The sequence below is a fragment of the Galleria mellonella genome, unplaced genomic scaffold (assembly GCF_026898425.1).
Source record: "Galleria mellonella isolate WM207_F2 unplaced genomic scaffold, CSIRO_AGI_GalMel_v1 utg165, whole genome shotgun sequence".
Classification (NCBI taxonomy): Eukaryota; Metazoa; Arthropoda; class Insecta; order Lepidoptera; family Pyralidae; genus Galleria; species Galleria mellonella.
This window is the reverse complement of record NW_026442009.1, coordinates 119,694-134,826: the sequence shown is the minus strand read 5'-3', so window position 1 is coordinate 134,826 and position 15,133 is coordinate 119,694. Positions and strand designations below refer to the sequence as shown.

General features: G+C 30.3%; 1 protein-coding gene across 6 annotated transcripts in view; it reads right to left on the bottom strand.

The window, feature by feature from the left end:
* LOC113519103 (sex determination protein fruitless) overlaps positions 1–15,133 on the bottom strand; it is a 78,107-nt gene that overhangs the window by 5,832 nt on the left and 57,142 nt on the right. For 4 of the 6 annotated variants that reach the window (XM_031914743.2, XM_052892765.1, XM_031914750.2 and 1 more), the window contains 6 exons: positions 11,488–11,625; positions 11,283–11,384; positions 8,317–8,544; positions 7,800–8,063; positions 3,943–4,057; positions 378–2,489 (listed from right to left, as the gene is read on the bottom strand). In XM_031914743.2, the coding sequence (XP_031770603.1) occupies positions 2,170–2,489; positions 3,943–4,057; positions 7,800–8,063; positions 8,317–8,544; positions 11,283–11,384; positions 11,488–11,625 (1,167 nt within the window). In that variant the 3' untranslated portion in view covers positions 378–2,169. Of the gene's footprint in view, positions 1–377; positions 2,490–3,942; positions 4,058–7,799; positions 8,064–8,316; positions 8,545–11,282; positions 11,385–11,487; positions 11,626–15,133 lie in introns of those variants that run through there. The other 2 variants (XM_052892767.1, XM_052892766.1) reach the window with 1 other exon arrangement.

Below are 15,133 nucleotides of genomic sequence, written 5' to 3'. Positions count from 1 at the left end.
TCATTTACAAATTATTCAGCAAAATACACCTAATAGTCAATTTAGCACTATAGAAAGCTCTTGTAATAATTGTTAAACGCTGTACTATATGCTCCACCTAGCACTATAGTAAAAAAAGCATTAATAAGAAATATAAAAATTGAATTCATAAAAAACAACGTGAAATTATTGTTAACCAAAGAATATATTATTTAATAATGGGAGATTCATGCAGAAATGAATCAATGATATTGAAGAAATATGGTGTTTGTTATTTACGTATGACGTTGTTAATTTACTATCACCAAGCCTGTTGTATATAGAAGGCGATTCGTACAGAGATATAGGTCTGCTATATATAAAGAAAGCATTAATAGAGGATGAAATGAAAAGAAAAGTGATATAAATAAAGGAATATATTTGCAACAAACACACAGTAACGATAGATTTACATACAAATTAATCGTGATTTGTTAAAGGAAAAATAAAATTAAAGTGTTCCTTAAAGTATACATGTAAAATCAGTTCTTGACACGACTAGTGTCTGGTTATTTAAACTACAAGGAACGAAAGGAGATCATAAAGTTAGCAATTAGTACATTATTAGGAACAAAAATCATTTATAAGCATGTAAACAGATCGAAAATATATAATCGTACATATGGAACATGTACTTTATTTCAACGATTAAAAATGTCATCAATTTGGTCATATCACATCATAAAGTCATAGAAACGATATGAGCGTATGCATTATGGGTAATGTAAAGATAATGCTAAAATCTATATATCGATTTTTATCAATCCATGATTAACATTTATAGGGATGGTATCCCTATAAATGTTAATCATGGATTGATGGTTTTTTTTTTTAATTAATTGATATCAAAATATATAATTATAATATTACATCTTAATTGGGAATTGTTATGTTGTCGATGATTTCGATCGCGATAAATGAAAATACAATAATGTAAATATGCAGTGAAAAAAAGAAAATATAAATTGTTGTTGATAAATAGTTATAGAATGTAAAATACAAATAATTTTTAGTCGATATAAATTAATCAAATATTTATTCGCGTATATTAGCTATTGTTTAAATTTTGATGCGCAAGTAATTGGAGTTATCAAAAAATAAAAGCTACACAAAGTAAGACAAAAATATTGCTTACATTTTCGTGTTTTCTTATAATGTTATCTCGTTTTAACTATTAGTATTATTGTGTGTATTAGGATCGTAGATATTATTATATTATTCTTCATTTATGCATTATATCCTGTATTATATTTGGATTTCTCATTATTGACTTTACGCGAGAAAATGAGTATTTTATTCGATGATGCAAATCATCATAAATACATTAGAGTTAAAAGTTATGTAAAAGGTAAAAGTAATAATATTAAGTGTTGCACCAGTACATATTATTTGCGATAAGTTTAGACATAATTCTATTACTTAATTGATCACATCTAATAATAAATCGCATTCGCAAGAATATTCGCACAAATATATTTTACGAGTTGAATTTCATTATAAATATCACTGTTGTATACTTATAAATGATTTGTCTAACTTGTCACAGCACATATGTTGGTTCGTATCCACTATACAAATATTGAAAATAATGAATACATGTTCAACAATTTGAGCATTGAGCTCCTTTAATGAGACTATCTAAATAATACATAGAAAATTCACATCATCAATGGTTCTAATAAAAGCGAAAATCTATGCATAATACAGTAGTATTAAAAACCGTTTTAATAAATTAACACTTGTATTTATTTATAAAACCAATTACGATTTTCGCTTTTATTTTATTATATGAGTATTCCATAGAACTTAATGTAAATTAAACAAAATTAAACACACCACACCTTAATTCTAGTTACATGATGATAATTGTTAGAACCAATAAATAAGCGCACTTGTGTTAGGCTATTTTGCAGAATGTTAGTTAATTCTAATATTAGATAGCCTAAAAGTGTTTCCTATTATTTAGATATAGTATTTAATTACACTATTTATATTTGCGATTATTGCTGTACAGCTATAATAGATATCGAAGTGAGTTATGGTGAAGAATATTCATGCAAATTCCAATGCACTTTTTGATAGGTTCAATCTCTTTATACACCATTAAAACAATTTTGTACTTTATGTAAAATTATTATTACTACAACAGGGTTAACATTTTGTTTGTATATTAGATAAATTGTTGGACCTTAAAACTGAACAATGTTTCATACGCAAATGTCTTTTTAAATTATCAGCACGTGTCAAAATAATTGGACATAAAGGACATTTGTGTTGTTCTGGGTTATGTGATTTCATATGTTTCTTTAAATTGTTCACGAGTTTACCGCAAATATTACACGACTCAGGAATACTGTATGGTTTCTGATTTAAGGCTGTTTTAAACGATTTAACTATTTTATCGATATTTACTAAGCTATGCTTGAGCATTTCCTGTGGTTTAACGTTTTCATCATCGCCATAGTGCTCACCTGTAAGACATGTGTAATTCTTGATAGAAGTCAGTCATTTGTCGGCATGCTGCCTCTTAAGTAAAACATATAACTAAAACAGGAAGGACTGTGGTGCATTCCGTTTTGGTTATATACTTTTCTATAAAAATATATATGTTTTCAAATTAGCTTTATCTAATTTCCGCATAAAACCTATATCATATTTAAAAACCATTCCATTCCCTTTACCTTACATGCAATCTTATTGTTCAGTTGTAATCCTCGTCATACAATTAAATCTCTATTCTTAAACAATCATTAACACACTTTGTCTAAAAAGTTGTACTATAAAACTGTTACGACCTATGTCCCTCAGGGGCGCCAAATCATCGTTATAAAACCACATGACACCGATTTCTTCATAATATAGATAAATAAGATTTCTATAGAAGCAAAAAGAAAAAGCGTCATTACATTATTAAAGCATAGAGTGACAAAATACATGCACAAGGATGCTAAAACATGCGTGGTGACAATTAATATAGCATAGCTTATTGCAACACGAATAATGTCCAGATATATTTATTTCACTGTTTAATTTCCAATTTAGATAATAATTAATAAATCTTGGATCGGCTATTATCGAGAATTAATTATTAAATTTATTTATTCATGGATTGATTGCATAGGTTTCAAGATTGTTGTTATTTCGTCTATATATACTGTGTAAAATGGATTTTATTAATAACTATTTATTTTATATTTTTTATTCTCATAATTAAATATTAAAAATTCTGTAAAATTATGTAATATAATTTGTCAAATCAACGCACAATAAATTTTCTTTATATAAAAAATACTGAACATATCAGAATACAATCTTCTCTTATTATTATAGTTAACGTTTATGTTTTTAAAGTTAATATCTTTCTTTTTTCATAATAATTTTTTTCTTGGTACACATTTCATAGGATTTCTTAAATATTTCTAAAAAAAAAGGAACCGAAATATGAAAACTAAATGTAAATCAGCGAATCTCGTCTCTTCAACAAACTTGAAACATCCAATTGATTTTTTTCCCATGAATTAATTATAATGAATCAGTTAAAAAATCTCAACTCCTTAAAATAACCGAAGCATCGCGTCTCGTTAAAGAGTAATGAAAATATATGCCAATATTAAAAGTTGTTGTACAGCATTTTGACACGAGTTTTATTTTAAGCGACAATGTAAAATCTAAACTTGGCATTGGTATGCAAAAGCAGTACTTTAAAACATGGGAAGGAGGCTCCATATAACACACCATTGCAAAATAATTCCGACGACTACAAAATTACACAATTTAGGAATACTAGGTTGTCTTTAATGTAAATTTATTCTTTATTTGCAAGTCAACTTTAGGCCTTGACCCGTTACAAAGTACACTTAGATATTTAAGGAATGTCTGCTTTTTATTTGTAGTCGTCGAGGGGAATTGCTAAAAATAACTCACCGTCTATAGTATCAGTTTGGTCAGGATGCGGTTGCAGCATAGGCTCGCTCTCGTTGCAGTCATTGCCAAGTGGATGCTGGGTCAACATAGATGCCATTTCGCTTACTCCGATACCCTGGAATTCGATTTATTAAGAACAAAATTTAAAAAGGAAGTTGTAAATTTGAGTATATTTTTATAAACTGTACCTATGTTCACGGTTCTATTTATTGGTTTGTTAATTTTATTTAGTTGGTCTAATTTTGTCAGAACTGAGGCAGAATACTTCTAACTGTTACGTTAATTCATAACTACCCAATATCGTCATTTTCTTTTTGCTGGGAACAAGTTTCATATATAAATGAAAGATGAGTCATTTTATGCTAATTAATATTCTATTGAATATAATTCCAATTACCTGATAGATTGAGAAATAGATATAAAAATTAATGGATCAAAGATTTATTATTATGTATTAATATAATGGGTAGACCAAAAAAGATAAATTTAATAAGAAATTCACGAAATACTGATCATCCATAGTAACAGGTTTGCTAAAAATTTTAGTAGAATGCATTTTACTGGTTTTATGTTGGGCTCTGTCTAACGGTTATTATAATTTAGTATTAATGTTAAGTCAAGTTCTAAATCCAGACTACACTTGTATAAATGCGATTTTATTTCTTGCTGTCAATGCTTTAGTGCTTAAATTCTAAGCACCGCCAATTTTTTTTTTGGCACAGGCGTTCTAGTTAACCGTAAACATATGATAAGCTATTAATAAATATACATATGAATATTAGTTTTTAAAAGGGAAAAAGTAATGTACAAAAAGAGAACGGACACATTTTTATTTTTAGGACTGATATAACAGTAAAATTCTTAACTAGAATTTCTATTTTATCAATTACACTAGAATATTACTATTATATTACACAGTCAATAAACATGTGGCAATCAATAATATAAACGAATTGTTCAAATCAGCCGACATATAAGGATTTCAAAATAATAAAATGCTCAGTAGAGCTATAATTACTTGTTTAAAGACTTTTTCATTACAGTTTTAAAATAAGAGAAAATACTTAATTTGGAAATGTTAGTATTATATTATAGCTAGATAGGAAATTACAATTAAATAGGTATTGATAATATTATATTGGACATTTTTATAAAAATCAGGAACATAAAGGAAAGACTATTTATGTATATTATAAAAAAAAATAATTAAAATATTTTTCTTATGTTTAACTATCACAGATGGAATAAATTTATTTACTTATATGTTATATATAAATTATTATTATTATAAAAATGCACAGATAAAGTACTGTTTTAGTTTAGTAGTTTTTAATCTGGCAGATAATCTATAGGTATATAATTGTTGATTGATTAATGAAATTATAAAAAAAAAAATACTTGACATGTGAAGTTGATATTTAGTCTAATGTGATGTAAGTATTGTCTAACAGCTTCTATCAGTATGCCTTAGTGGAAACAGAATCTGTTTTCAACACGTGATCTTATGATCTGGATGAGCACAGTTTCGGCAACAAAACTGAATAGTAAATGTGTATAAGAGTATACTTGTTATTAGGCCTAATGTGTTGGTTATAATGAAATGAATAATTATAAAATATACAAGAATAAAATATAGGTATCTGGCTATCTATAAGTTTTCAAAAAGTAGCGCTCATTCAAAGATGGCGATTTCAATGTGGCTAAAACTAACAATGAAATTGATGTTTTGAGAAAACGTATAATAAAGTGGTTCGTAAATGTAACATTATCAAGGTATGGATATCGGGGGAATTTTAGACCATCATGCTCAGAGAGATAATCTAAATGAAAGGACTCAATTCTTCGAAAACAGCAAGTAAAGACGAGTTATTAAAATGGATGAAGCGAGATACATTAGTATGTAAGGAATTTGGCACTTGGCTATCTCTGCATACCCTGTAAATGGCCAGCATTAAGATTCTATCTATCGAATACTCTACAAAATAAAAAAAAGTAGTGTAAATTCTTAACAAAATTAATACTGCATAACACGTACTGCTCAAATTGTAAAAACTACTAACGAAAACGTATTTAGAATTTATGTCTATACGCTCTATACTAATAGTCATAGAATCGTATATAATATAAAATAATAAAAGAATCAGCCTAATATTTCCGAAAAGCTGCTTGTAAATTTGGAAATCGTTATCGCAGTTTCGATTGTAACTGTCGATAGAACCATTTGGACATAGATCAAGGCTATCCTACTAGGTACTATTACATGCAGTATTTGGCTGATTATTTTTGTTCTTTTAAGTTTTTAAACTACAGTATGGCGCGTAAGTACAGAAAGAATTCGCATACGGTCTTGAAATCGAAGAGCTTTAGAAATTTTATTAGTTGATATTAGTGCTAATATACAAGGTAAAGGGACTTATAGAGTGCAAATGTCAGAGTTCGCATTGAAATTTGAGCAGGACGTCTATTGGTTTAGATAACTTACATATAATCATGATTTATCAAATACTATACAACAATAGTGAGTTGTTGTTCATCTCAGTTTTTTTTACATTTTCTTCACACAGTTTTTGATAAGTCATTAACATTTTGTATTTCGTTATCTAATCCCACGTTTAATTTCTGTGAAAGTTCACGATTATGACAAAACTTGTGAGCTTTACATTTATCATGGTGATTTACTATTTCTAACCTAAAATTAGCGTTTCCCTCTATGAAGGATGTTCTATTAACAGTAAGCTCATGTGACCATTTTCTACAATATGTACAATACATTATATTTTGCAATTTGTCATACTGTAACCATGGATATAGTGCTAACCAACTGGACCTAAAACGTCCAGTCTTTTTTATATTAGGATGATTCTGCTTGATTTGCGATGGAGGGCCATATTGTTGTGGCGGCAAGGTCAGAATTGAAGCGAGTATGGTGTTAGACGGTCGATCAGCGGCGAGATCCAACGGAGGTGTCTCAATTTGGTCTAATCTCTCTTCCATCTCGGTAACTTCATATCGATTCGAGGTCTGCCAACAGATAGGGAAAGGATCTGCTTTATTTTTTAATTTTGAAATAAAATATATCCAATTATTTTAGGCAGATCCATTCCTTCCTGTCTGTCGACAAACTTTTTGAAAGACGTGGTTTTTACTTACATTTAAGAATAGAGTAGAAAAAATAACAGCAAAAGAAGAAAAAGATCACCTTCTTATTATAATTTCAGAAAATATACGTTATCACTTAAGTTTTAATATTTATATTTCAACAGACCCCAAACACATTTAAATATTATTATTATATTTTATTTTTAATACCTACATAAAATTTAATTATATTTATAAAATTGAGCAGTATTTATTTTTGGAAACATTTATTACGTAAGACGTTAAACTGTTAAGTGCTAGTTTATATTACCAATATTCATTGTATTTTTAATAATAAATGCAATGGTTTGGGGAAGTTTAAATGTAATATTATCATTCTTATTTGGTGTGAGTACAAGTAGAATCGTTTTGAAGTTTCGTTGGTATTTTTTGTCTATATTATTACGATGTCTTTATCGATGCTCAATTAATTTTAATAATAGATTAAATAAGGTTCTCTTGTGTAATTTAATCACGATTGAAGTCTCTTTTTTGTGGAATAAAATTTTAAATTATACGATCACAATAAAATAATAATAAAATACACATTTCAAATTTTCTACACATAGATTATTTTAGATACATATAGTTCTGATGTTCGTATATTACAAAATGATGCACAAAAAACGGTGCGCTGAAAATTTGCAATACGTTGTCATCCTGTACTCGTATAATTAATTAGAGACAATGTACTGAGAATTGTATACCAAACCACTGACCGTGAGATGCGTCTGGTCGAAGTGTGGCGGCGGATGATGTTGGTGCGTGGCGAGGGAAGAGAGGGGGGCGTGAGGCGTGACGGGCGCAGGCGCGGGCGGCGCGGGGGCCGCGGCTGTGTACGGCGACTCGGGCTCCTGCTTCACGTGCGGCGTGTGCGCCGGCGACCGCGGCGTCAGCCGCTGCGGCGTGTGCGCCGGCGGTGGCGTCGACGGCTCCGACCCCGAGCCCGTTGAACCGCCTTTTACCGACTTTAGATGTCCCTGCTATAGAATATTGACAAAAATACTAATTTATTTAGTTGAGATGAACAACAATTCATCCACTTGGCTCCGTTACAATTCCTGTTATAAATTTTATTTATTTTAAATTAAAGAAGCACACTTATACAATTACATACAATTTGAAGCAAACAAAATTAATATAGAAATGTATTGTTAGTTCTGTTTGTGTATGTGATGACATCAAATTAGTTGTATAATTCCGCGTCTTACTAAGAAGCCGAAATCTTTAACATACCTCATAGTGTCTGTAAGACAATTCGTCTTCTCTTGGCACCGAGGAATTCTTTCTGCGTCTCTTTTCGAGCGGCAAGGAGTGCGGCGGATGCGCAGGGTGCGTGGGCGCCGAGGATAGCGGTGTGAGGGGCGCGGGCGGCGCACAGTGTGCAGCAGGCGGAGTCGCGAAAGACTCCGTCCGAGATGATAGGTTCTCCGCGCTGACTGATGGCGTTGAACGGTCCTCTGTCTGTTCTCAAACAGGTTCGGATTAAAAAGTGTATGACTAATGAATAAAAATACAAATTGGCCTTAAATCAACATTTACGCTTTCGTATATTATCGGATAAAATAGGTAAATATATAAAAAGGTTATTGTATTCAATTTTAAAGCTGATTCATTTCAAAATTTTTACTAATACTATAATACTCATACTAATTGTAGAAATGAGAGTTCAACCTTATAGCGCGTGAAGGCAGAACCAATAGTAATCAAATTTAGCATACATGTAATATTTGTGAGTGAGAGAAACTATTGTTTCAGTTATACAAATTAAGTCCCGAACACAGGTAGAGTAGGTAAACAATTAAAGGGTACTATGGTTTTGGGTAGGTTAAAGGTTCTTTACCATGAGCGGACACAACATAACATCATACACGGAAATTTACAAGCATATAACTGCATATATTTTGATTTTTCTATTGTCCTGATATGATAGAAAAGTAAATGTGCTATCACATACTATGATAAATTATAAAAGCTATTTAAGTTTTTTTGTTTCGAAGGTCATATTAGAATAACTTAGAATGTGAGTTCCAGAGAACAGGTATTGATCATATTTATAACTAATATTTTGTTGTTAGATGATCTAGGATAAAATATTATAATAATTATAAAAAAACGCGACTTTCACTTCGATTTCTTCGAGCGAGGTTTGGAAAGCTTTTTATAATAACGTGTTTTCTAGATTCATGTAATTATTGATACCTAGAACTAACCTTTCGAAAACTTTCAATTATATACATTAGTTGTCATTGTATTATATTATAACATCAAGACTGGCAGACCAAATTACAATAAAAATCCACGGTAGAAATAAATCCCAAAGTATTTAGGTTAGCTGTTGGCGAAATGTTAGCATAAATATTCACTTTTTCTAAATTTGTCGTTGCTATAACACGAAACATTAATGCATTTGTGAATTTGAAGTACTGACAATACATGTCTCTTACGTTCTTAATGATTATGCAAATAAGATAGTTTAAATAAAATTACATTTCATGTTTCAAAAGTATTTTAATTTGTTGTATCTAAAAAGTTTTGTCCTAACGCTACCACCACCATACAGGGTAAATGAAATGAACATCATTAGTATCTTTTTAAGGGAGAGTGGGAGTGTAACAATAATTTTCCCAAAGGAACATGGTTCGATAAACGATAAAAAAAATTGCGCTTGCCCTACTAACATGGCCACTGAAGTAGGAAGCAGCTGAACCTGTATATGCAAATCCGAACTTTGCAGCTAATTTATGCATTATAATTAAATGGGGAGCTTAATAATTTTCGCGTGATATCTATTAATTCAACGTACACCCCAGAGTCGTCTAGCGATCGTCACCAAAATACAAGGTCAACAGCCAAAGAATGTACTACAGTGGAATTTTAATGCAAAAAAAACTAGTTAAGGTAATCAATATTACAACTGGTGTGAACAAGTGAAATAAAAGAAACATTAGACAAAATAATGTGATGAACATGTAATAATATTCGATTCTTTTATCTGCTCAGTAATTGTTTACATGGAAAAAAAAAGAAACTAAGAATTAAACAAATTAAAAATGAAAGAAATTGTGTTTTAAATAAGGATAATAATTATTTGAAATGTGTTTAAATTTTGATCTTCGTAAGTTTCAAAAAGTAATAACGTTGGCGTTATTTTTTATCTATGATGGTAGATGGTGTGCTGTATGTGTATGGATTTATAATAAAAAAATTATACTGTTTAATAAAAATAGTCTATTGAAAACTAGATTATTACATTTTAATCAGCAAAATTCTTAGATATTATAGTTGTCAAATAAATTTTTTGTTATAATTTTCACTATTTATTACTTCCTAACATTACATGCATTTATGAATTGCATTCTGTAATCTCATTATCGTTACTGTAAGAGACATTATTCGTTTCACATTTTTCAATTCATACTGAAATAGAAACAGAAGACGTGGATGATAATAATAAAAAATGTAGCCTCTTTTATTATTTAGAAATGGAAATTGAATAGATTATAGTTATGTATAAATTATATAGCTTAATTGTAATTGTAGTTTTAATTGATAAAGATTAGGGGTCTACTAGGAATTTTGAATGAAGGCTTCTTAGCACTTAAATGTAGATAAAGATAAATATACTTACTTAATTTTTTATCTGCATATTTTTGACTATATTAGCATTACAAGAGAATCAGCAGTTTCTATGCAAATAACTAGTTACATTATTTACATCAGAAATTACAATTATTTTCAGCATAGCAACATTATCCTATCGCGATAATTTTGTATTTTAAAACTACGATTTTATATATGACTAGTTAGGTCTGCGACATTATCTATGGTGACCGGAATATTACAATTAATTTAACATTAAAAAGTAGTCTATATCAATCTCCACCCTAAATACTACAAATATGCCAGATTTAATATTGATTAGTTCACTAAGGTACTAGTACGAGGTAACAAGTAAGTTCACTTTCATATTTATAAAATTATTAAGTATATAGTCCAATTAAATTAAAAATAATAATTTAAATAAAATCTTTCTAGTGTCTAATTGTCGTTTAATAGACGAATTATACCTATATATTAAATTACGCATATATAGTTACTAATAAATCAGTTAATTTTGAATTACTAAGTAGAACATTATTAAAATTTTATGCATTGTATACTACAAATTACACTAAGCAAATTAAAGAATTAAGATTTACCTTAGGATTCAATGTATTATTTTCTGTCAACCCTCTCACTTGTAAACTTTCTGCAGTTTTTAGGAACATCGGTAGCATATTTTGGCCAACATTTACTTCCCCCTGAAAGGTATAGTAAATTTTATATATAAACAAAATTAATAAATAACAATTCTACTAATATAACTTCAAATACAAGCTATTTGTTAAATAATATTAAACTCACCTTATACATGAAGTCCAATAATGACTTCATTTCTGTGAATCTTACATCTTTTAGGAATATAATTGGATGCGGGTGCGAGTTTTGCAGGAAAATACTTTCAAAATATGGGGAACAGGCTGAGAGTATCGTCTGATGTGCCTAAAAAATAATACAATATATTTTCCATTAATTCTAACAAAGGAAATTATGTCCTGCCACACTCAGTTTTTGAAGGTCTTCTCAATTATGTTGCTATTATATGGCAATAATGCATAACTGCCATTTTAGCCAAGCTATTGTTATTAAAATTAGGCAGTACTCTTCATAAAATAGAATTTTAGTGTACACTTAGTAGTGTTTAATTTCTAGAAGGTTGCTATGTGGCATATATTATATAATGTACAGATAATATTTTTTTATAATACTTAGAATAGTAATCTGACGGCCCATTCAATGGGATGTGGTAACCGTCGCTTACAGACATGAATACGCACATCATAGAATATACTGTGATGCGCCTTGTCCCCCCCCCCCCCCCCCCCACTCATACGTTACTATTCCTGAGAACTATGATGTTGTGCTTCCGTATGCTATCCCTGTAATTTCACTGTTATATCCCACCCTTTTAATAAAAAAAAGTAACCATGTAAGTGTAGCTGCTTCATGGTAGAAACACGAGTGGGATAGATGTATCCATGCAGATGACATTTGTACAATGTTTGCATCTGGTATTTAAAAAGTTTATTAAACAAAAGTAGGTCAAAATTATTACTAATTTATAAAGAAGACATTGTTTGTCACTAGCTGAATTTGAATAATGCTATACCTATCTTTATACAAATTCTAACTACTTTTATTTCTAATTTATTTTTTGTTTTGAGTAGGATCAATCTAGTGGCCACGGAACTGTACGTAACTAGAGATGTCGACACCAAGGATCCTAATGCTTTTAGAGATGTTAAGAGATGAGAGCCCTGGAATTGTGGGGCCATAGCAAATGGTTTTTTTTTTAGCAGCGAACGCGCAAGCTTGTGTCTTAGAGGGGTTAAATTAGATCAAATTTTGTCGTCCCCAATCAGAGACTCAAGTTAACGTTCTCTCGATTTCAGACACAAGCTGTTCACGATTGTTCTCCACGATGGAACGAGGGACATTGGTATGACCCGTATAATGGGCATCCCCAGTGCTGTCATCCGCATAACAATGAATGTCATCAAAGGTTAACATATCATTAATATGCAGCAGAAACAGCATTGGGGACAACATAGAATCTGCGGGACGCCAGTGTTAATATCCATGCTATTTAAGCAGCAACCATCTACAATGGTTTTTATGCGTCTGCCGGACAAAAAACTGGCGACCCATTTACAGAGGCTGTCGGGAAGTCCATAGTAGGGCAATTTCGATAGAAGACCCCGATGCTAGACCCGGTCACATGCCTTTGCAATATCAAGACCGACAGCGAGCGCCTCACCTTGACTTTCAATGGCTGATGCTCATCGGTGCATAAGATATACCAAGAAGTCACCAGTTGAGCGACTATGGCAGCCATATTGGCGGTCACTCAATAAATCGTGATCCTCTAGGTATTTTAACAGCTGTGCGTTAAGTATACGCTTCATCACCTTAGAAAAAAGGAAAGTGATCACAAACGGCCTGTAATTTGAAGGGTCCGACTTATCGCCCTTTTTAGGTACAGGATGTACATGGGTGGTCTTCCATGTTGAAGGAAATTGCCCTGAGGAGTACGAGATCGTGAAGAGACGCGTTAATACAAGACAGTTTCGGAATACACTGCTTTAGGATCACTGTTGATATACCGTCTGGCCCATTCGACTTATGAACATCTAAGGAGAATAACTCCCGCCGGACTTCAGATTGTGTTATATAATAGTAATTTCCGGCATAGAGCTTCATATACAAAAACTATCAAGCTTTTAGTTTATATAGCACGTGTCGTCGCAAAAAATAGTCTGAAATACTAATTGCTGCATCTACCTACTAGCACGATGCAGTTACACATCCCGTTAGTATTACTGTATAACGGTTTTCATTTACCAACAATCTATTTCAAGCAAGTGAGGAACCCTTCAGTTAATATATATTTTGTAATGTATTTTTTTAATTTTCAGTTGATATGGATTCAAAATATTGTATGTGAATTAATAAAATACGATTTTAAAGAGATTTAATTGAAATTTAAGATTTAAACATCGTTTATCGAATGGATCATAGATAGATAAAATATTTATTAATTAACAGTATGTTAAAGTAATATAAATTTGTTTCCAATTCCAATGTAATTTCAATATTTTGTAAAAATATTAATTTAGAACTACATACTTTTATTAAATATGTAAATGTAAATTCATTAATTATATTCAACTATATTAATACTGAAGAGCATATATTGTAAATTATCGACAGAAGAGCTATACATATGCATACGGCGTTCTAGTCTAAAATAGACCCTAAAACCTGCCAAACTACTGACATTAAAAATTAGAAAGTTAAAAAACATGCAGATCTTCTGCAGACTCCTTTCAACCTACAAAATAAATTGCATTTTATTAGCATTTTAACTTTCATAATCTTGAATTTAAATGGTATAAAGGAAGTGACTAGCCAGACAGTGTTATTGACCTTTACATTTCAAACTGTACTCTATACGGTACAGAAAAGGGCCGTCATCATTACCGCTAAATTTAGCCAAATTAAGTTGCAAAATAAGATAGAATCTTTATGTCATTTCTTAACTTACAATATATTTTTCCAAAATTAAAATGAATACCTAAGTGAATGCATTTCTTTGTTGACTTCAAAGATAGATAAACAGAAAACAAAATATTGTAATAATATTAATACAAAACATTAACGAAACGAGAAAAAGGAGCAAAAAATGGGCGTACTGATCAGTAGAGTGATCTATTCCAGCTAACTTTAGAAATGGGAACAATAACACTTCAAGACCTAACATTTTAAAAGATATATATATATTATAAAACACGAATTATAGTTATTGTATTTTAGGTTTACATACCATATATAATAAAAATAGAATTTAAAGACATATATTAATACCTCATTAAAACTATTAGTTAACGTTTAACAAAAGGATAGATCACTATTGAAGTTAATAGTAAAAATATCTTAGAATTCAAATGAGTGAAGTTGTAATGAAAAATTTGAACGAGAGTTGAATAAAGATTCATGCATATATCTAACAATGGAAGCGAATATGCTAAGATTATTGTAACATAATTGATAATAATAATAATTTTAGCAATTTGTTTATAGGTTTGCGACTGTATATCTTATCTTCGCAACACATTTTAGAGCAGGAATTAAGATAAATCATTTTATTCAAATTGAACCGTCATTCCGTTGGCCATTTGTAGTTGCATAAAAAAAAGTATTTTTATTTCGTTTTATTTTAATTTGTCCAAAAAATACCTTTAGATCTAAGTATTCGATTCCGTATCGTATTATACATTATTTAACTAATTTTTAAGTGACTTTTATATATAGAATTAAAATTCTAGGTATAGCAATTTAGTTTTTTTAAATGACTTCAAAAAGGAGGAGTCTTTCAATTTGCCTATTTTCTTATGTGTTATGCTACACGATGTCAATATTGAGCCGATATTGATAGTCCTGTTTGCATTAT